General features: G+C 38.2%; 2 protein-coding genes across 3 annotated transcripts; both read right to left on the reverse strand.

Annotated features, from left to right (window-relative positions):
• Positions 1-14,897: 14,897 nt before the first annotated feature.
• On the reverse strand, positions 14,898-16,831 carry LOC130714252 (flavonoid 3'-monooxygenase CYP75B137-like). Its single transcript, XM_057564144.1, has 2 exons — positions 15,793-16,831; positions 14,898-15,616 (listed from the first exon to the last, which is right to left on the reverse strand). The coding sequence occupies exons 1-2, from the start codon at positions 16,738-16,740 to the stop codon at positions 14,996-14,998; spliced, it is 1,569 nt and encodes a 522-aa protein (XP_057420127.1). The 5' UTR covers positions 16,741-16,831; the 3' UTR covers positions 14,898-14,995.
• A 4,172-nt stretch (positions 16,832-21,003) lies between these two features.
• Positions 21,004-22,374, reverse strand: LOC130709916 (uncharacterized). 2 transcript variants are annotated; one of them, XM_057559045.1, is made up of 4 exons: positions 22,218-22,374; positions 21,970-22,108; positions 21,346-21,478; positions 21,004-21,260 (listed from the first exon to the last, which is right to left on the reverse strand). In XM_057559045.1, the coding sequence occupies exons 1-4, from the start codon at positions 22,238-22,240 to the stop codon at positions 21,214-21,216; spliced, it is 342 nt and encodes a 113-aa protein (XP_057415028.1). In that variant the 5' UTR covers positions 22,241-22,374; the 3' UTR covers positions 21,004-21,213. The 2 variants fall into 2 exon arrangements, with proteins under 2 accessions (XP_057415028.1, XP_057415027.1); XM_057559044.1 differs by having other exon boundaries at positions 21,970-22,374.
• Positions 22,375-23,895: the final 1,521 nt, after the last annotated feature.

Consider the following 23,895-nt stretch of genomic DNA (forward strand, 5'->3'; position numbering starts at 1 on the left):
AATCAAAGCAACAAGGCATCATGAGCCAGCAAAGGAATGCTACATGTGCAAGCTAATTAAGCAAAGAAAAGCGATATCTGTCAGATCGTCCATCCATAGAAAGAAGAAGAAGAGATCAAGATACAGGAAAAGTCAAATCAACAAGATCGTCTTCAGAAGGAAAAGTCAATGCATCAAGGCTCATCTACATAAGAAGAATCAAAGCTTCAAGGACACTACATGCAAAAACAGTCCAAGCCATATGGTCGTCTAAAAAGACTGTACTTGAAATTCTGGCAACCGTTGGACAGATATTATACCAAGTTTCTAAGACATTGCATACGTCTTCTTGCACATAAAACATTTAAATTAACAAGTAGAGAAACAAAACAGAAAAGGTAAACACAAGAAGTTGGCAACCTAGTTCAGTGCAACATCACCTACGTCTGGAGCGTTTTCACCCGAGAAAGCAAATCCATTATTAGTGTATAGGTACAATGAGTGTATTATTATTATTATTTTTTTTTTTTTGGAAACGGAAATGATATTATTAATAATAAAGCAACCATGAGCCAAGATCCTCAAGGCTGAGACAAAATACAAGCACACTGCTACACAAAACATGGATAGCTAAACAAACGAAGCTATTGAGCTCTCCCCTGGCAGCTTCCCCGCAAAACGGCTAAGAACAGAAACCTAAGCATTAGCCTCAATAAAATCTTACTAGCAAACGAAGCTATTAAACCATCTTCTGGAAACTTCCCCACAAAACAGCTAAGAACAGAATCCTAAGCATGAGTCTCATTAAAACTTTGCTAAGAAAAACCCAGTGGGAAAAAACCTAGCAAAGAAAAAGAGTACCACATCCCTAGGATAGCCAATTTTGCCCCCCTTACAAATAAACAGAACATTAAGTCGCCAGTACCCTGAAAGCACTTGAAAATACTCCTCACGACACCCAGAAAATATGTTGAAACGCCACCAATAGCAACAACTGCAAATTTCACACAACTCCAGCCCCCAAACATCAGCCATTTCGTGACAGTAAATTTCCGGCAGCAATAAACGTAATTTTCGTAACAGCAACAGCAGCCCAAATTAACAATAATTTCTGCCAACAGCAACAGCAAATTCGTGACAACAGCAACAACAGCAAAAAATGGCAGCAACAACAACAACACCATATCAACAACAATTAAACCAAACGCACCATCAACAGTAAACCTACAGCACCAGCAAACATAACAACATCATGTGTTTGATAGCAACATCTGCAGCAGCACCAACGTTATCCCCACATGCCTGCATAAGAACCAAAAAACAAAACTACACAAACTTGATATTTTTTCCAATGCAGGATAGCCTTCTTTACTACCTCCCACCTTGTCAAACCTCCTAAACCACATACGTTCCAAGTAATTCACAGCACAGGCATCTCAACGGAGATGAGGATGGTTTTGTCGTATCTGAGCTTCTAAACTTCTAAGCATCAAAGCTTCTGAACCTCTTGGCTTCAAACCCAGTTGTTTACCAATCAACCACGTTCGCTGTGCACGTGTCGTGACGCCGTCTTCTCCCGGAACTGGTTCCAAGAAATCAACTGGCATCGGCTGAGTCGTGTTCTTACTACCTTTAGGGCGACCCCGTTGAGAGCTGCTTTTTCGTGAAGAATTTGTATCCCAGTCCAATCCAAAATAAAGCTCCCGAACTCAGCAAGTTCCTCGGGCGTCCTACTCAGTTGTGAAACCTCACCAATTGCTCCAAAGTCTCTTTCCTCAGCTCAACTCGTTCCAAACCTTAAGCAAAGTATCATTGCTTAGTCGCTAAGAAACAATACAACTAATAACACTATCAAAACCCGAAAAGAAGCTGCAACTTTTTGTTATGGGTAGTACAATCAAATCATATATGCCCTCCTCAACTGTATAGTCCATCCCTACACAGTCTCGGAATACCTCTTGTTCGGGTGTGAGATCGGTTCAGTCATGTGCCCCTCCGCCTAGAAGCCTTCCAGGAGCCGCTACTTGTCCGTGCCTCACTGCACCGGCAATCACTCCCCGCCCTCGTCGGCCCCGAGTGTCACAGGCCCACCAACTTCCGCTTGGTTCGTCCCCGAACCGCACCGTACTGGGAGAGGTCGGCTCAGATACCACAATTGTAACGCCCCGAATTTCGGGTGTCACTTTAGTAACCTATTAAAGTAAATATGCAATATTTTCCAAACGAATGTATAAATAAACACGAGTATATTTTTTTTTCTTCTTTTCAAATGTATTTCCAAAACATGTCATGCATACTCCCAACTACAAAACCTAACCAATAGAAACAACTCAACAAAAACTATTCTGCAATGTCATCATGAATCCGACATACTCCCTACGATCTCCACATCGGGGAACCGCAGGAAAGCAATGCATCGAAACCTACCCGAAACCTCAAATATAAATTCCTAAAACCTTTATACAAGCTTAAACCAATAACGGTAAGCTCTCTAACCTAAGGCTCTAGCCTTAAACCCGACTCTACTCGTCGAGTACTCCACTGTCCTGCAAGTCCTCATCTCTACTTGCACCAAGGTTAAGCTCCTTCGAAGATTCTCCATCGCCTAATAGCGTTAAACGCCCAAACAACAAGTAGCAAATAGAAAGGGTTAACTCCATACAACTACCACGTATAAAAGAGAAAAACATGTTATTCAAATTTAAGTGCATATCATGGCACATAAACTGGCAACTTATTTCAAGATAAATGACAACATATATCCAACAACATGAGATCAAATCATATATCAGCAAAAATCAACGATATGAATTTAACTCAGATATCAACAACTTAACAAGGTAACATTTATTCAGACATCAACTTAACAACACATAACAACAAATCAGACATCAATAATCCTCAACAATATAACATTAAATCAAATATCAACAATCCTCAACAATATAACAACAAATCAGATATCAATAATCCTCAACAATATAACATCAAATCATATATCGACAATCCTCAACAATATAACAACAAATCAGATATCAATAATCCTCAACAATATAACATCAAATCATATATCGACAACCCTCAACCAGGGGCGGAGGGACCGGGGTGGCTCACCGGTGCCTCCGCGCCCCCCATCTTTTCGATTTTCAGTAGGACACTAGGCATATTTTTCTTATGGCACCAGTCATTATATTTATATATTATCATGTAATTTTAATTAAATTAGCACTCAGTGGTAGGCGCACCAATGATTTTCCCTGCAGTCCCGAGTTCGAATCTTACTTATGCCATTAAATTTTCATTTTTTTTGGAAAAAAACGCTGTCATAATTTAAAAAAACTACTTATAGGAATCGAACCCCGAACACTTTGGATTCCTCTACTTGTCTTACCACTAAGCTAGGCACGGCTATAGAGTTACATTTGATGATATATCATATTCATACATATAAATAATATATAAAGAAAATATTTTTTCTCACTTTCAGTTTTAACAAACTTATGATTGGTTAGTATCGGTTTCCCGATGGAGAAAAAAAATGATTGGTTAGTATCTATTATAGTCAAACTAATTATATATTTTTCTACTTTTAAAAAATATCAATTTCTAATTGATTTACACATGTAGAGTCGTTTGGATTATTGTTCGATAAAATTATTTTTGATATAATGAAATTTGATTAATTTAAGGATAAAATATTGAATGTGTGTATATAAATTATACGTAAAAGTAATTTCAAAATATATTGTTTAGATAAAAGAAACCAAAATTAATTTTTTATTTGATCTTTGGCCACCCCGATGTTAAAATACTGGCTCCGCCCCTGGTTTGTCCCACGTGATTGTCCCGTCTTTTCGAGACGTTATAAAGTGGCGATGAGGTGGGTTTGTCCCGCGTGATTGTCCCGTCTTTTGAGACGCTAAAGTGGCGATGAGGAGGGTTTGTCCCAAGGGATTGTCTCGTCTGTCGATACGTTATAAAGTGGCGATGAGGTGGGTTGGTCCCACGTGATTGTCCCGTCTTGCGAGACGTTATTGTTTGATTGATATTGTTGAGGACAGGGGCGTAGCCAGGATTTTAACATCGGGGTGGCCAAAGATCAAATAAAAAATTAATTTTGGTTTCTTTTAACTAAACAATATATTTTGAAATTACTTTTACTTATAATTTATATACACACAGTCAATATTTTATCCTTAAATTAATCAAATTTCATTATATCAAAAATAATTTTATCGAACAATAATCCAAACGACTCTACATGTGTAAATCAATTAGAAATTGATATTTTTTAAAAGTAGAAAAATATATAATTAGTTTGACTATAATAGATACTAACCAATCATTTTTTTTCTCCATCGGGAAACCGATACTAACCAATCATAAGTTTGTTAAAACTGAAAGTGAGAAAAAATATTTTGTTTAGATATTATTTATATGTATGAATATGATATATCATCAAATGTAACTCTATAGCCGTGCCTAGCTTAGTGGTAAGACAAGTAGAGGAATCCAAAGTGTTCGGGGTTCGATTCCTATAAGTAGTTTTTTTTAATTATGACAGCGTTTTTTTCCAAAAAAATGAAAATTTAATGGCATAAGTAAGATTCGAACTCGGGACTGCAGGGAAAATCATTGGTGCGCCTACCACTGGGTGCTAATTTAATTAAAATTACATGATAATATATAAATATAATGACTGGTGCCATAAGAAAAATATGCCTAGTGTCCTACTGAAAATCGAAAAGATGGGGGGCGCGGAGGCACTGGTGAGCCACCCCGGTCCCTCCGCCCCTGGGACAAACCCACCTCATCGCCACTTTAGCGTCTCAAAAGACAGGACAATCGCGTGGGACAAATCCACCTCATTGCCACTTTATAACGCCTCGAAAGACGGAACAATCCCGTGGGACAAACCCACCTCATCGCCACATTAACGTCTCAAAAGACAGGACAATCGCGTGGGACAAATCCACCTCATTGCCACTTTATAACGCCTCGAAAGACGGGACAATCCCGTGGGACAAACCCACCTCATCGCCACTTCAACCAAACCAAAACATCTCATCCAACTCAGTAGTCACTCAAACAACAGTCTCAAATCCAACAATCAAATCAAGGTAACCACATGTTATTCATAAACTCAACGAACATAAATCAATTCAATGCATACCAACTCAGTTCAATGACACAAACCAGTAAACGACCGAAGCCTCTCAGAAAACGGAGACACACGTCTCAATAAGTTTACTCGGCCGAAGCCTTCAGAAAACATTTGGCACAAGCCTCAGAAACAGTCAACATAAGCAAGCATACAACATTGAAAGCATAATAATCATAATCCAATGCCAGTCAATATAAACATCTTCATCTCAAACGCATGCAGTGCGATAAAAGCAGGCAGGACTCAAAGACGCTCTAAAACTGAGTTACCCTTACCTTAGCCAATTTCTCCACCCAAGCTCAACATCCCAGTCCAATCCAAAATAAAGCTCCCGAACTCAGAAAGTTCCTCGGGCGTCCTACTCAGTTGTGAAACCTCACCAATTGCTCCAAAGTCTCTTTCCTCAGCTCAACTCGTTCCAAACCTTAAGCAAAGTATCATTGCTTAGTCGCTAAGAAACAATACAACTAATAACACTATCAAAACCCGAAAAGAAGCTGCAACATTTTGTTATGGGTAGTACAATCAAATCATATATGCCCTCCTCAACTGTATAGTCCATCCCTACACAGTCTCGGAATACCTCTTGTTCGGGTGTGAGATCGGTTCAGTCATGTGCCCCTCCGCCTAGAAGCCTGCTAGGAGCCGCTCCTTGTCCGTGCCTCACTGCACCGGCGATCACTCCCCGCCCTCGTCGGCCCCGAGTGTCACAGGCCCACCAACTTCCGCTTGGTTCGTCCCCGAACCGCACCGTACTGGGAGAGGTCGGCTCTGATACCACAATTGTAACGCCCCGAATTTCGGGTGTCACTTTAGTAACCTATTAAAGTAAATATGCAATATTTTCCAAAAGAATGTATAAATAAACACGAGTATATTTTTTTTTCTTCTTTTCAAATGTATTTCCAAAACATGTCATGCATACTCCCAACTACAAAACCTAACCAATAGAAACAACTCAACAAAAACTATTCTGCAATGCCATCATGAATCCGACATACTCCCTACGATCTCCACATCGGGGAACCGCAGGAAAGCAATGCATCGGAACTTACCCAAAACCTCAAATATAAATTCCTAAAACCTTTATACAAGCTTAAACCAATAACGGTAAGCTCTCTAACCCAAGGCTCTAGCCTTAAACCCGACTTTACTCGTCGATTACTCCACTGTCCTGCAAGTCCTCATCTCTACTTGCACCAAGGTTAAGCTCCTTCGAAGATTCTCCATCGCCTAATAGCGTTAAACGCCCAAACAACAAGTAGCAAATAGAAAGGGTTAACTCCATACAACTACCACGTATAAAAGAGAAAAACATGTTATTCAAATTTAAGTGCATATCATGGCACATAAACTAGCAACTTATTTCAAGATAAATGACAACATATATCCAACAACATGAGATCAAATCATATATCAGCAAAAATCAACGATATGAATTTAACTCAGATATCAACAACTTAACAATGTAACATTTATTCAGACATCAACTTAACAGCATATAACAACAAATCAGACATCAATAATCCTCAACAATATAACATCAAATCAGATATCAACAATCCTCAACAATATAACAACAAATCAGATATCAATAATCCTCAACAATATAACATCAAATCATATATCGACAAACCTCAACAATATAACAACAAATCAGATCTCAATAATCCTCAACAATATAACATCAAATCATATATCGACAATCCTCAACAATATCAATCAAACAATAACGTCTCGCAAGACGGGACAATCACGTGGGACCAACCCACCTCATCGCCACTTTAGCGTCTCAAAAGACGGGACAATCACGCGGGACAAACCCACCTCATCGCCACTTTATAACGTCTCGACAGACGGGACAATCCCGTGGGACAAACTCACCTCATCGCCACTTTAGCGTCTCAAAAGACGGGACAATCACGCGGGACAAACCCACCTCATCGCCACTTTATAACGTCTCGAAAAGACGGGACAATCCCGTGGGACAAACCAGGGGCGTAGCCAGGATTTTAACATCGGGGTGGCCAAAGATCAAATAAAAAATTAATTTTGGTTTCTTTTATCTAAACAATATATTTTGAAATTACTTTTACGTATAATTTATATACACACATTCAATATTTTATCCTTAAATTAATCAAATTTCATTATATCAAAAATAATTTTATCGAACAATAATCCAAACGACTCTACATGTGTAAATCAATTAGAAATTGATATTTTTTAAAAGTAGAAAAATATATAATTAGTTTGACTATAATAAATACTAACCAATCATTTTTTTTCTCCATCGGGAAACCGATACTAACTAATCATAAGTTTGTTAAAACTGAAAGTGAGAAAAAATATTTTGTTTAGATATTATTTATATGTATGAATATGATATATCATCAAATGTAACTCTATAGCCGTGCCTAGCTTAGTGGTAAGACAAGTAGAGGAATCCAAAGTGTTCGGGGTTCGATTCCTATAAGTAGTTTTTTTAATTTATGACAGCGTTTTTTTCCAAAAAAATGAAAATTTAATGGCATAAGTAAGATTCGAACTCGGGACTGCAGGGAAAATCATTGGTGTGCCTACCACTGGGTGCTAATTTAATTAAAATTACATGATAATATATAAATATAATGACTGGTGCCATAAGAAAAATATGCCTAGTGTCCTACTGAAAATCGAAAAGATGGGGGGCGCGGAGGCACCGGTGAGCCACCCCGGTCCCTCCGCCCCTGGGACAAACCCACCTCATCGCCACTTTAACGTCTCAAAAGACGGGACAATCGCGTGGGACAAATCCACCTCATTGCCACTTTATAACGCCTCGAAAGACGGAACAATCCCGTGGGACAAACCCACCTCATCGCCACTTTAACGTCTCAAAAGACGGGACAATCGCGTGGGACAAATCCACCTCATTGCCACTTTATAACGCCTCGAAAGACGGGACAATCCCGTGGGACAAACCTACCTCATCGCCACTTCAACCAAACCAAAACATCTCATCCAACTCAGTAGTCACTCAAACAACAGTCTCAAATCCAACAATCAAATCAAGGTAACCACATGTTATTCATAACCTCAACGAACATAAATCAATTCAATGCATACCAACTCAGTTCAATGACAGAAACCTGTAAACGGCCGAAGCCTCTCAGAAAACGGAGACACACGTCTCAATAAGTTTACTCGGCCGAAGCCTTCAGAAAACATTTGGCACAAGCCTCAGAAACAGTCAACATAAGCAAGCATACAACATTGCAAGCATAATAATCATAATCCAATGCCAGTCAATATAAACATCTTCATCTCAAACGCATGCAGTGCGATAAAAGCAGGCAGGACTCAAAGACGCTCTAAAACTGAGTTACCCTTACCTTAGCCAATTTCTCCACCCAAGCTCAACATCCCAGTCCAATCCAAAATAAAGCTCCCGAACTCAGCAAGTTCCTCGGGCGTCCTACTCAGTTGTGAAACCTCACCAATTGCTCCAAAGTCTCTTTCCTCAGCTCAACTCGTTCCAAACCTTAAGCAAAATATCATTGCTTAGTCGCTAAGAAACAATACAACTAATGACACTATCAAAACCCGAAAAGAAGCTGCAACTTGTTGTTATGGGTAGTACAATCAAATCATATATGCCCTCCTCAAATGTATAGTCCATCCCTACACAGTCTCGGAATACCTCTTGTTCGGGTGTGAGATCGGTTCAGTCATGTGCCCCTCCGCCTAGAAGCCTGCCAGTAGCCGCTCCTTGTCCGTGCCTCACTGCACCGACGATCACTCCCCGCCCTCGTCGGCCCCGAGTGTCACAGGTCCCATGGCTGCCAATTAAAATTTGAAGTCAGAATCATATCTTGAGTATTGAAAGAGTAACCAGTAACAACAGAATTTTGGGCAAAATCTTTGGCATAATTTTGTTGCTCTTTACTCAAGATTTGAATATCCTCATCAGTTTTTTCCTGAGTCATTAATGAATTTTTCCATTCCTCAATTTTCCTGAGTCTTTTAACTGTTTCCCCTCTTCCTCTCCTGCTTTCATGTCAGAGTTCAAACGTTGTAACTCCTCTGATGCTGAGAACGTAAGAGGCTCCTCCTCCCCCACACGCGTTTTTTCTGAATTTATCCCCTCCATCAATTGCATCTGGTCTTTTGTTCCTGGATTGATGGTTGTTAATCCTACGTTTAAAGTTTCCAGACTCGGTTGCCAAAAATCCGCCACCGACTCAGCCTGAATCTACGCCACCCCGAGAACATTCACGTGAGAATTCAAATTTTGAAACTCATGTGATGGTACTAGCATGACACGCGTGAAACTTGTAATAACCACCTTCTCTAACAGTTCCTGGTCTTTCATCCCTGAATTGATGGCAGACGTATCTGAAACAAATGATTTCCGGATCACATGCGAAAATTCTGGCTTGCCGTGGTCACTCGCCGGCGACCCAGCCAGCTTCACCACCTCCACGTGACCTTCCTCTGATACACCACCAGTCGCCCCTGCACGAAGACAGCCAAGGCCCTCTATTCTATCATCCTTGTACATTTCATCTTCCTCCTCTGAATCGACGTCAACGGCAGACTCATAATCTTTGTCATGACCAAATTCCGGGGCGGTAAGCACACCAACATTCACGGTGTCAACATCTAAACCACCATCTGCATCGTCTTCATCTGACACATAAATCTTTACCAGCGTTGACGGCATATCCTCGACGCTCCCATAATCATAAATCGCGTCTTCCTTCTCAACCAAAATAATACATGAAGTCCCGCCGACGTCGACAGACATAGTAAAACATTGCAATAACAGATGATTCATACGAACTAAAATTCTGGAAAAATCAACACGATGCCGCGACGAAGTTGCAATATCAGACGACAGATAGGTCCCCAACCTATTTCCCACTGCCGTAAAGAAGGAATCAGTCCACAATCCCAACGGAACTTGCCATAACCGAATCCAAACAAGGTGTGCAGCCCCAAAAGTATGCACTGTACACGGTCTAATATCAGATAGCTTTTGCTCCAAACAATAATGACACTCTATAATCGTGACCTGCATCTCATCGTTATTTTCAAATTCCAAAATCGCTTCATTTGCCCCTAATGGGATGAAGCAAAAATTAAACAAACCGATCTTACTGAATTCCTCCTGCAACTCATCTAACGGCATAGCTACAAGAGTATGTGCTTGAGCATATCTTTGAACCCACTCCTCATCCAAATCCAACGCCATGAAACTCAACTGACTACTTTCAGACTTGTGATTAACCTCCTTTGGCTTATCTGGGATGTCTTTTTTCTTCATATCTGGGATTGTGATTAACCTCCTTTGGCTTATCTGGGACGAATTCGCAATATCAGACGACAGAGAGGTCCCCAACCTATTTCCCACTGCCGTAAAGAAGGAATCAGTCCACAATCCCAACGGAACTTGCCATAACCGAATCCAAACAAGGTGTGCAGCCCCAAAAGTAAGCACTGTACACGGTCTAATATCAGATAGCTTTTGCTCCAAAAAATAATGACACTCTGTAATCGTGACCTGAAACTCATCTAACGGCATAGCTACAAGAGTATGTGCTTGAGCACATCTTTGAACCCACTCCTCATCCAAATCCAACACCATGAAACTCAACTGACTGCTTTCAGACTTGTGATTAACCTCCTTTGGCTTATCTGGGATGTCTTTTTTCTTCATAGCTGCAACCGGTCCATCCGGAGGATGTTGAGCTTTTGGACTACGATTTCTCCCCTTGATTTCATATTGATACCGGTCCGGAGACGGAACCTTGAAACTCCGAGAAGGTTGTTGATACTTTGCTTTTTGTACCATTAGAAAGTTCCCTTCCAAATGCAATCCATTAAACATCTTGATCGCCCTCCAAGCTTCATCATCATGCTGAAAGCGCACAAAACCGAAGCGAAAGCGCCGTTGGAGTTTGTTTTTCTGTTGAATAAAAACATCACACAATCTCCCCGCTTTGCCAAAAATTGAACGAAGTTTTGCCAACGTAATTCAATCACCCAAGCCATCCACAAACATAGAGAAGGATACTTGCTGCTCCTTGGAAACATGCTGCTGATTCGAAACTTGTCGTACACCTCTATTATGGACTGGTTTCCTTTGCTGCCTTTGCATTGAATTCGCAAAAAAAGCTCCTGGCCTTGAGGTGCGTTGAGATCCCCCATAACCAGCAAAGTTTTGATTCCAGTTCTGCGTATCCCAACGCTGCTGTGGGCGCCAGCTTCCTAAGACCTCCGCTGATCGTCGACATGGCAGAAACCACCGTGCCGGAGGCTCCCTTCCAGAGCCTCTCTCTCTAAACTCTCTTATTATTATTATTATTATTATTATTATTATTATTATTATTATTATTATTATTATTATATCTCAATTTACTCTAGGAGTAACTCATTAAAGCCACTCCGAATCTGAACCGTTTATTATTTTAAAATCTAATGGCTTATATTCATCTCTAACTCACCTCACGTGCTCTCAAAATACAGGGTTTGTAGCATCGCAGGAACATCGACAGATTTTTTTGTATTTGGATTTCATTTAATCGATTTGATTATTCCTTTGGCAGATCTCAATTGCGATGTTGACAATTGCAGTTTCGGTGGAAGAGAAGCGAGGTTCGCGTTGTACAATGAGATTAAGGCAAGATGGGTTGTGATAATTTGAGTTGTTGGGTACGATCCTTCAATTTAAGGCGAAATGAGAGAGAGAGCGAGAGAGGGAGAGAGTAGCAATCGTCGATGCCGAAGAGGAAGAGGAGAAAGCAGCAACATTGGTGTGGTTGGGAGCGAGGAACGACGGCGAGGCGGCGATGTATGAAGACGAGAGAATTGTTGTTGTTATTCGTCTTCGCTCGTCAGGTGCGCTTTCTCATTAAAATTTGTATATTCTAACATTCACAACTGAAACCATGATAAAAAAACCCCAATACAAAGAATTCAAATCAATATAATAATTAGATCAAATCCAAATTGTTGAAATTATAATTTTTATTGCTAACTATTAAATTTGAGTATCATTAATTGTGTACTCTAATATTGTTTAGGCAGAGACTATTTGCGCCTCCCTGTTTTGCTAAGTCCGCCATCTCCTTTTTTAAAAATTCCAACAATGCCCTTAGTAAAAAAAACATAAAAAGGTAATATTTAATTTTTACTTCCCACACACCATCTCCTTCTTCCTCCTCACCCTCCTCCTCACTCTCCTCTTAATCCTCCACTCCTCCACTCCTCCACCCCCAAGCTCTTTTGGGTGATCTCAAGTCAAGAATAGAAGCTTACCCATGTAAGTTTTTACCTTTTTCCGAGCTTTTTTTCAGCTTTTTTTAGCTTCCATCGCGATTTCGCGACTTTCTGACGTAACTGGATAGTCCCGCCCTTAAAACTGCGGGAATGAAACAAATTACACGCTCCCGTTAACATACGTGCGGACGTGTTAAATTTATACCCTCCGCTAACTTGTTAGCGGAAGTCAAAAAAACTTAGTCATTTCAATCGTCTTAAGTTCTGGTACTGCTACTATCTAAATAAAAGATTTGACAGGCGTACCGCACTTAAACATGCGGTAGGTATAAAAGATTTGACAGGCGTACCGCACTTAAACATGCGGTAGCCATAAAACCTGTCCGCGGTTTAGAGTGCGGGAAAGTCACGAAACCTCCTCCCATTGCAGAATCAAATCGAGGGACTGAAATTTAACACGAAATACAACCTAAGCCTCGAAAACTTGTAAGAAATAACTTACATTGTTGTTCTTCTTGTGGGTTATGGGTTGTTGTTGTATTTTGTGGGTTACTCCTTCTTGACTTGGTCTCCTTCTTCCTCTTCTACTTCAACTTCTTCTTCTTACTTCTTCTTCTTACTGGTTGTCCTCCTTTCTCTTCCTCTTCTTGACTTGGTTGTGGGTTTGAGAGACTTGATTTTGTGAGGGTTGAAACTTTTGAAATTGGGTGGGAGAGGAAGATGGTATACGGTTGAAAGAGGGGGGAGGGTTTGTAGAGATAAGGTAGTTTTTTTTTAAATTTAAATTACTGAAGGGTATTTTAGTCTTTTCGCGTGTTTGGGGATGGCGGACTTAGCAAAAAAGGGGGCGCAAATAGTCTCTGCCTATTGTTTATTCGAACAAAGTATTTTTTATTATATTTATAATATCATTTCAAAAAAAAATTAATAATTGTTTTAGGCTATTTGTTGAAGTTTCTCATTTGGTTTGATTTTCCTAGTCCTTTGTTTCTAGATTTTGTTTGCCGTAGATGCTTTAGTTTCTTGTCTTAGTCTTTTTTTTTTTTTTTCCTTTGACCACCAGTCTCCACGGGGGAAAGGGGCCCCACGTGACTAATCTGGCTTAAGATACGGTAGTGATATCCCTGACCACAAATGTATTATTTTTTACCTCAGAGGGGATCGAACCCGGGCCAAAAGCCTAGGCAAAATCCATTGAGGAAATGCACATTCACCACTTATGCCACCCTTATGGTTTTCTTGTCTTAGTCTGCTATGCTTTTATATTTTTGACTTCTGGTTGCTTTTCTTGTTCTTAAAGCTCACTTAGAAAAGCATGTTTTCAAGACTACCTTATTATCAATTTGATTCTCTTTTCTAAAAAAATTTATTTATTTATTTACAATATAATCATTTTTATACAATATTTAAAAAATATTTTAAATAAATTCATGCAACACATATACTATATCTACTAATTTTTTTTTTGATAAGCACTATATCTACTAAATGAAGTAATGGAAGCATGAATCACAATTTACAAGATTTTTTTTTGATAGGCCACAATTTACAAGATAAGGAGATAACATAAAGGTCTAAGTGTCCCTCCGATGAAATATCGTGATTTTTTTCATTTTTTTGTACATTATTATTTTTCTGAATTAGATTCTATAACTTTTTTCATTTATTAGATGATGTTAAGGATATATTTACCTGCTATAAATTGTTGTGCTTTTGGTTGGTTTTTCTTTCATCTAATTAAAATATTTTCACAATTTACTCCCCCCCCCCCCCCACACACACATATTAGTTGCGGTGCAATAAGATAACTCAAGTGGTAGGAGCTGGGGAACATATGGATTGGATAGGGGGAGGTCCAATATTCGATTCCTAGCGGGAGCAATTTATATTTCCGATGTATCAAAAAAAAAGTTGTGGCGCTATTATTAAAGTTGTCAATACAGGCCACCACCCTGATAGGTTGGAAAAAAACTAGTTGGGTAAGTTCGAATCGCGTTTAAACAAGTCATAAATTGTTGAACTCGACTCGACCCGTCGCGGGTAGGCAAGTTCGTGAGGTGGCTTGTTTGTTTTAGGACAAAAAGTAAAAATAAAAACTAAAAAATGGAAAAACTAAAGACGTCATCATGAAGAATACGGCGACACATTGAAAGAATGTTCCTTCTTATATTTTCACGAACCCTGAGAGATGATTGTCTTCCTTTTTCGGACGAGATACACGAACATTTTCGCTAGCCTTATTTGAGCAATTCGATCTTGAACATTTTCGCTGGTGAAGCCTCCTCAACGTTAGTGCCGCCATTACCTAGAGCTTAATTGCGATAACCTTCACTAGAAGGACTGTCAAAACTAAATGTAGGTTCTCTTTTGGGTGTTTTCTTGACTAGTGTCATGTATACTTTAGCATGCTATTTTGCAGCATGTTTCTCAATGTATCAACTAAATTGAAATAAATTTTTTTACTTAAAGATCTGATAGAAAATGAATAAAATGTTGGAAAAAAACTTTGATACACAAACTACAAACGATTATAATCTTCAGTGTAGAATACAGATTCCCTTGATTGGTGTATGAATATTACATTCAATTCTATTTATAAAGATCATGATTGGAAAGTCGAGGGGTGGGGATGGCAACCAGAGGTGTTTCCTTTTTTAGAACAATACCAAATTTTTCAGACACATCTAACTTTTCTCCTTCTGGTACTGTCCAATCAAACAAGTGCACTAGTGTTGCTAGAAAGTACAAAACGGACCTCTCTGCCATAGCAATTCCTGCACAAATTCTTCTTCCAGACCCAAAGGGAAAGTAATTAAAGTCATTCCCACTAAAATCCCATTTAGCATCCAAAAACCTTGTAGGATCAAATTCTAGAGGGTTCTCCCAAATGGAAGGGTCCCTATGAATAGCCCACACATTCACAAACACCCTAGAACCCTTTGGGATCGTGTAGCCTCCTGCAGAAGTGGTTTCACTTGGGCAGTGTGGAACTAAAAGTGGAAGCACAGGGTGCAACCGAAGAGTTTCCTTCATCACAGCCAACAAATAGGGAAGCTTATGAATATGAGACTCTTCTACCATGTTATCTCTCCCAACTACACCTTCTAATTCTTCTTGAACTCTCTTCATTACCTCTGGCTTCTGCATCATTTCCGCCATCGCAAACTCAACTGTGTTGGAGGATGTGTCACTTCCACCTACAAGCATGTCCTGTTTATGCTCATCCAACAATTTCCAACAGTGTTAGATACATTCAATCTCTTTCAATTTTTCTTTTCCCATTGGTAAAAGCTTTAAAATAGTGACACCAAAAGTTTCAGAATTTAAAAAGAAATTCACACCAAACAAAATTGGAAAGTGAAATCAATCAATGGAAACAAACGTACCATGAGAAGGGCCTTAACATGGGTGATGGAAAGTGGGGTCTTGGAATCACCCTCTTCCTTCAAATTCAACAAAAACTGCAGAAAATCCTTGCTTTCACTCCTCTTCCCCTCCGACTCCATCTTCACCCGTTCACCGATCATCTTCTCAAATATTCTATCAAAACGCGGCACCACCTTATGCATCTGTTTCTCCACTCCTTGCAAATCAAACCGGGCCAACCCGGGAAAGAAATCCGACAAGTTCGGTTTCCCGAGAAGAGCCGTCATATCCGCCACCGCCTCCCTGAACTCCGCCCCCAAGGTCTCCCTCTCCGCCCCTTCCACCGACCCTCCCCACATCATGTTCGTAATCACGTTCAGCACCGTCAGAAATACCTGCTCCCCCACGTTCACCGGCGACCCGGCCCGGCTCCGCAGGTACCCGACCGTCTTCCGAACCTCGTTGCGGCGGAGATCGTACACGGAGTCCAGCGTGGTGTTGCTGAGCATCTTGAGCACGCAAACTTTCCTCAGCATCCGCCACTCTGGTCCGTACGGGTTCCACACGATGTCGGCGCCGCCGTAGGTTGCCGCTCTCCCGGCGGCGGGGACATCACGGTTGGCGAAGACGGTGTCGTGGTCCTTGAGCACGTGACGCGCCATGGAAGGTGAGGTGACGACGATTCCAAGCTTGCTCCCAAGCCAGAGCTTGAAAATGGGGCCATGGGTACGGGCTAACCCGGCGAAGTAAGTGTGAAGTTCCGGGTCGAGGGAGAGAAGGTTTCCGAAGATGGGGAGGCCCGGTGGGCCTGGTGGCAGTGGTGGGGTCTGGGCTTTGGGTTTGAGGAAGAAGAGCCATGTGTACCAAGTGATGGCTGAAATGGCTAAGGTTGCTATGATCAGGTTTGTGGTGTCACTGTACCAATCCTTCAAGTTCAGGTTTTGAAGGAAAGTTGATAGCTGAATCATGGTGCAATAACTATTGGTGTTTAGATGTCAGAAAGGAAATAGTTGAAGGATAAGTCATAAGATGTGGAAATAAGGTAATATAAAGAATATCTGTCCAATGAAATATCATAAATTATCTCTTATCTAAATTAGTTTTCTTAACATCCATTTATTAAATGACCAAATATATATATTAGTGTTGGTGCTATTATTGTGTTGTCCAATGTCCAGATGGAAACAGTTGAACAACGAAAATTACAAGATGAGAAGAGATGAACAGAGTGACGTGAGAGCAAAGTAATGCAATGGAAAATAGCAAAAACGACAAATACAGGATTTGCAAGAACGGTGGAAGAGACTGGAACATGACAAAGGGAATCTTTCCAAACTCACAAGAAAACCAAGAAGATGAACATAAATTAAATCCTTAAATCCTAAAATAAATAAAAGGCAGTTAAGTATGTGTTTGATTTCTTGGTGGTATGTGTAGAATTTTTTTTAGGAGATGCATGCCAATTTAATGTGGTCCCAAAATTTCAATTGATTAGTCTGATGCTATCAGGTGTTGATATACCTAGGAACCAAAGAAATGAGATAAATTTAAAAACATTTAGTCTACAGTTCAATCCATATATAATGTATGAAAATATATATCCACTAAATGTGCTATTAAAGTATTAAGATGATTAGTCTCATTGCTTGATGCCGGCTATTGGACTACTTGGTAAAACAAGAAACATATCAATTTTTTGGACTAGAAGTGTATATATAAATATAAGCTCATGCTTTTGCAAATAACTAAAAATGTTCTAATTCCAATGGAAAATACCAAGTAAATAATTACTTCAATATCTAAAAGACGTTTGGCCAACCATTTTAATTAGTATTATTCCCGTTTGTTCGTGCGATGCACGAATAATTTTTTACGAATTCCACTGTTAATTAAAATTATTGAGTATTTGATATATGTGAATAATACAATGATGTATTTACTGAGACATACAATTTTAATTAGTCAAACACTTATATACCATTATTATCTTATTTTTATCTTTAAATATTTTATCTTTCTTATATATTTGAATTATATGAGTTTCAAATGTTAATTGTGTTTGTCTCCTCTATCGACTTGTAATTTGGCGCAATCTTTATTGTAAAAGATGAAAAATTGGCTGAAATGTAATAACATATTAGACTATGAGGGAGATATTTGAAACTAAAAGAAAATATTTATACACATATCCAAGAGTAATGATTTATTCATATCTCACTTTCTTTTCTATCTCATTTTTATACATTTCTCTATTTTCTCTTACTATATGTCTAAAGTGGATGTGAATAAGAAGTGTCAACAATACATTATTCCATGAGTTCAAACCACTAAAGGAGTAAAGAGCAATGATAACAGAAAATTTTCTTCACATCCATTATTTCTTTCATAAGTTTTTTCTTCTAAAATATTTAATAAAAATTATGAATCAAAGAAATTCAAGTATAACAAAATTTATTCTTCTATTAGTTTTAATATGAAAATATTTTCATACAAACCCCATACCTAATATGAAAATATTTTTTTAAAAACTCTATACTCCATGAGCGCTTTTTACTCTGTAACTTAAATGTAAATAAGACTTAAATATGTTTTCGATCCTTCTAGAATTAGGGTCTTTTATTTTCTATCAAAGTAGGTTATAAAGAAAGTAGACAGTAATATGGAGAAAGAAAAATATCACATAAATTAAATTGGTATTAGTATTCTTTTAAATGAGGGTGATTTAGAGAAACAGTTATGAATTTATTCTTATAAACTAATAAACTAATTCTATGAACCTTTTATAAAATTAAGTTAATATGATTTATAAAATGGAAGAGATTAATATAATCATTTTAGGATAAACCAAATAGCATTGGAAATGGTATATGTTAAAAACCTTTGATGTTGAGAAGAATGACATCTCATTTATAATTAAAATTGAATTTCAAATGATGGATAGTTAAGCAAGCGGATAGTTAATTTTTTACAACTAAAACATATATTGATAGAGAGAAAAACCATGAAAACACTCCCCTCATGGTAGAGACCAAAATAAACCAAAACATCAGACTCAAACAGTAGATACATAAGAAACCATTTGAGACCCAGCTTAGGATAGGAACATATTGCATATCCGAATCCTTTTCTAAACACATAAATAATTATGGAAAGAGGCCAAAAGGAATGATTCCAATTATAATTAGTCTAGACCACATCTTGCTAAATTAAACTGAAACTCCCAGGTGTTGATGTTGGGAAGGTGACAGTGATATCATGAGTTTAATATTCCACAAAAAATTTGCACTTCCAAGCGATCTTTATTTATACATTACTAAAAATGTTTCACATTTTTAAATAGTTAAGTTAATAGTCTTTTACTCAAGTGACAATAGAAAACCAGAAGATAAACATTATATCAACTTTGAAGAAAAGGAACACCCACCAAAGGTATAATGAGTTGTTTCCTAAATCTAGAACTTTGTTATTCATGGGCTTAAACTTCATATCTATCCTTTACTCTTTTTTTCTTCAATCCAACTTCTACCACCATTGTTATAGACCTATATAGCATTAAGAAATAAAAAGTGGTCATCCAATACATAGGTAACAGATATAAATGTTTCTGTACTTACTAAAATTGTAAGTAAGAATGAAAAAGAAAGAGAAATGAGAATTGTCATGAGAAAAGAAGAGAGAAATATAAAGTGTAAATATTATTGAGGTGTGAAAAATGTTAGATAATTATTTATCAGTTTTATTTTATTGTTTTAGTCTTTGTCATGTGTAAGTGGTCAGTTGTATGATTTAGCACATAGCCTAAACTTTAGGAGAAAGTTAGGATGTTTTATCTGTTTTAACTTTGTAACCTCCCTTTCCCTTTAAAAAAAAAAAAAACTTTGTAACCTCCCAGCCGTTATTAGCCTATTTAAAGGCTATAGTGAATAATACTAACAAAAAAACCATGTCACATAAATGCTAAACATCTCAGTAAAGACTACTTATATATTTTTTTTAAAATAAAAACACTTGAATCTGTTACTAACAATGACAATTGGAATTTGATATTGCATGCCCCCCTTAGATAACTTGATCCACATCTCCATTACAAATGTTCATCTTAACCTTGAATTACATAAAAGTCCTCCTCTAGGATGAGTAGAACGATTGAATGCATCCACCAATGAACATAATAGAAGTCACTAATTAGAAACAAACTTTCTGAGGATTGACATTGACTATAAAAAACTAAAACTACAACGTTCAGTTGCTCCGTGACAGCACTTTAAACTTTTGATGAATTCGCTATTTTCTCTTTATTGTCTTGCACAATAAAACATAAAACCATCAGAGAATTTCTCAGAAACAGATCAGAACTCATCTCTTCAAAATTAGAAATAAAGAGGCTATAGAATAAAAATAAAGGGGCCAAGAGAGAAAAAAACAATATCAAGCTTTAAATTCATGCTATTTTATTGGTAGACCATAACTAAACAATAATATAGAGACTATGTAATAGATGTAAGCAATCAATAGCTGTCCACGACTCAGAAAGAAAGAAGTGATAGGTTAGTATAAAATATAGAAATAGGAGTTATTTTTCCACTAACTTGCAATCTGTTTCAAAAACTACTCTCATAAAACACAACTCTTTTGACATCCCCCTTACCTATAGTAAAGAAAAAGTCTGCTATAGCTAAAACTACTCTCATGACTCAGTTGGTGAAGTAGATGATTGTTCAAATATTGTTGCTGTAGCTAAAACTACTTCACCAAGAGACGGTCATAGAGTGATTGCTCACTCTCCACAAAGGCTTCAAAATCTTCTACCTTCACCAAGGGAACAATCCATTTGAAACAAAGATAAATTCAAGGCTAGCTCATACAATGAAGAGTTAGAAGCCAGAAGATACAGAATAGAAGCATCCCCTACTCCAATCCCCTTTTTCTTTTCTCTTGATAAGTTCATGTGCCCATGTACCAATACTCCTCAAGAACAGAGAAATTGAAGTAGCACAAAATTGTAAGAACCTATGCTTGAAGCTAAAGAGAGTTTCAAAAGAAGATAAGCCCTCTTACACCCCTAGACATTTCTCTATAATGTCTAAAACATTTGTAATTATTTGAAGCAAATAGTAACAGACTTTTGCATCATAAGAAAATTGTATTACTAACATGTAAGTGAATCTGCCAATGCTATACCATGCCAATGTTAAACATTCCCTATATATTTCTATGTCCCAGCTTTGAAATTAAGTAATTTAACTAAAGCCTTTCAAATCATTGAATTGGTTTCCTTCAGGTTATATTCACAATCATTTTCTTCCAAAGATGTTGTGAGTATGAGTTTACATAAATACATGCACCAGTTATAAGAAATCTTCTGGGATAACATATATACATATAGAAGGAAATCAAGGGAGAGAAGGACTGAGAGAGGGCTTTGCAACTTTGAGCTCCCCTCAATCATCCTTAAGCGTCTGCATTGAAAAACAATACCTGCCAAGGACTTGCCATTGAAAAACATATATAGCTTTAGAACAAAACCAAAATTTTAGAAATAATAGTAAATCTTCAAAATACAGAAACCTAACCTGCAAGGACTTGCCATGTATCACAGACTTCCACATTTTTTGAACAGTTCTCTTCCTGCATTGAGTCATACCAATCCACACTAAATCTCCAAAGACCAACATGAAACTCAGTTTCTCTGCAATTCTGTCCCAGCTGTAAAAGACATACAAAGAAAAGGTTAGAACAATTAAACATATGGTTTGAGTTGTACTACTGTGACTTGAACTGCTAAGTTACTAACACACACCAGATAGAAATGCTAAATTACTAACTAACACACACAATGGAAATGGTGCTGGAGTGAGGGTTGTGTGAGAATTTATAGGCAAGGGGATCTGATAAAAAATTCAAAGGAGAATAGGTTGTGCAATCCACCTATAACCCTAGACCTAAAAACCTAATCCCAACTTCAAATCAGAGTGGAAATGACAGATGCATATCAGAATGGAAATAACAGATGCATGAGTAACTAATGAACCCAATCTAACCATAGGTAATGGTTGCAAAGCAAGTACCAAATCCCTCAATCTAATCAAAACTATCAGATAAAAAATTCAAATAAAGGACGAAATCAGGAAGAAACGTAAGAGATGTGCTAAGCTACAGTGAGTTCAAGATCAATGGAGAACTGTTCCGAAGCTTACCCACGAAATGGTTGAAGGGTTGACGTGAAAGCCATCACCGGAGAAGCCATGAGAAGAAGCCGCAGATCGTGGAAAGCAGATCTTCTGGTCAGGGTGACGTCGATCTTGGCTGGAACGCGTGATATATGTGACGTTGGTACTGCCGTAGAAGAGACAAATCAAAGAAAAGTTCTGCACGAATGGAGGCGGAAGAGAAACGGAAGATGATGAATGGTACGATGGAGTGGGTAGAAGGGGAGAGCAAACACGTGATTGCCAGCTTAGGGTTCATGAGAACAGAGATGAATGGAGAACGACGTCGTTCTGGCCCTATCGATCAAGGAAAAAAAAGTAAGTAAAAGCAGGACACGTGTCGATGTGTAATTGGCGGTTATTTAGCTACAGTTGTGGAAGATTAAGAAGTAGTAGATATCAAAGACATGAGAATGACAATTTTTACCTCTAAAAGACTGAAACACAATTCAATTTAACCCTTTTAGAGAGTAAACTACATATTTTCCACTTTTGCGGAACGGGTCCATCTAATGCGCACCTGCAAAAAACTGGTGTAATTTTAGACTACCAAGTTCCGTTAACGGCCGTTAGTTTAGATTTTTATATTAAAAATAATTAAAAAATGGTAATTTAAAGTAAATGCAGTATTGCCCATTTTTATCATATGATTTAATTCTTAAAAGTTAAAAAGGATTCCATTCCCGTTTAATCGTGTTTTTGAATTCAATCTCAGAACCCGTTTCCCATCTGGTTGTTCAATTGCTCAATTCCCCCTTTGATTTCGAGCCCTACGAGCAGTGGAATTTGTCCGTCAAGAACCTGTCATGTTTGGGAGTGGGAGAGATTGAGATTGCGGTGGTAGAGTTGTTCCTTCTCCTTTTCTGGGTGAGTCTCTCATCCTCCATCTTTCAATGAAGATTGTCAACAACCCATCTTATTTGTTTATTCGCAAATGAAATGATAGAGATACACAAATCATTCCTTTGCTTGAATGCACTAACTTTACGCTGAGCTTTTTGTCAACACTGGTTTGGTGGTTTATGAGGAATTGATTGTTGGTGGCTTGTGAAGCTTAGTATAGTATTTCTATTAATTCAATTTTGCTTACAAAAAAAAAAGCATCTCAAGAATAACAATCATATATAAGAAAGGAGAATTCTACACTTGTCCTCACCAGCGACGAAGATCAAGCTTTTATTTCCTAAAAATTATCCAATTTTAAAGCAAAAGTGAAGAAGGGAACATAAGAAAAAAGCACCAAGAGACCAGGCAAAAACAGAGCCCCAAATCAAAGAAAAAACAATGACAGCAAAGAGGGAAAAGGCATAGGCAGAGGAAACATCCAGAGTGTGAGATGAAACACGCATCAATGTCCCTCACGAGTAGAAAACTCGCCATCTCTCCAATCAGCAGTCCACAATCCCCCAAGCTAGTAGCATCATCAGCCATCCACGCACCCCACAGCAGCAACGGGCGTACAAAGAAGCCAAATAAACCATCCAATCACAAATTGACGGATTTTTTATGGGGTGGGTCTTCAATCAAGTAGTTCTGTCGTTCATGATTTTTCTGGATTTGTATTTGTTTATCCTATGGTGGTGGTGTTGGTTGGCTTACAAAGTTAGTGACATGGTGGTGGTGTTGGTCGGCGTCGAGTTGGTTTGCCGCCAAGGTATTGTAGGGCTGCAGTGAGAAACTGCGCGTGGTGATGGTAGGCGTCGGCGTCGAGTTGCACAGGCTTTTCTATCATTTTCTTTTTTTTTTTTACTTTTTTTTTCCATCTAAATTTAGTTGGGGTAAAACTGTTATTTACTTCAAAATGAATTAAATGGGAATTATTAATATGAAAAATAAGAACTAACAGAATGTAACGGCACTGGACAGAAATTGCTAGTATAAAATTACACTAGTTTTTTTCAGGTGTATATTAAA

Source organism: Lotus japonicus, chromosome 4 (assembly GCF_012489685.1).
Source record: "Lotus japonicus ecotype B-129 chromosome 4, LjGifu_v1.2".
NCBI lineage: Eukaryota > Viridiplantae > Streptophyta > Magnoliopsida > Fabales > Fabaceae > Lotus > Lotus japonicus.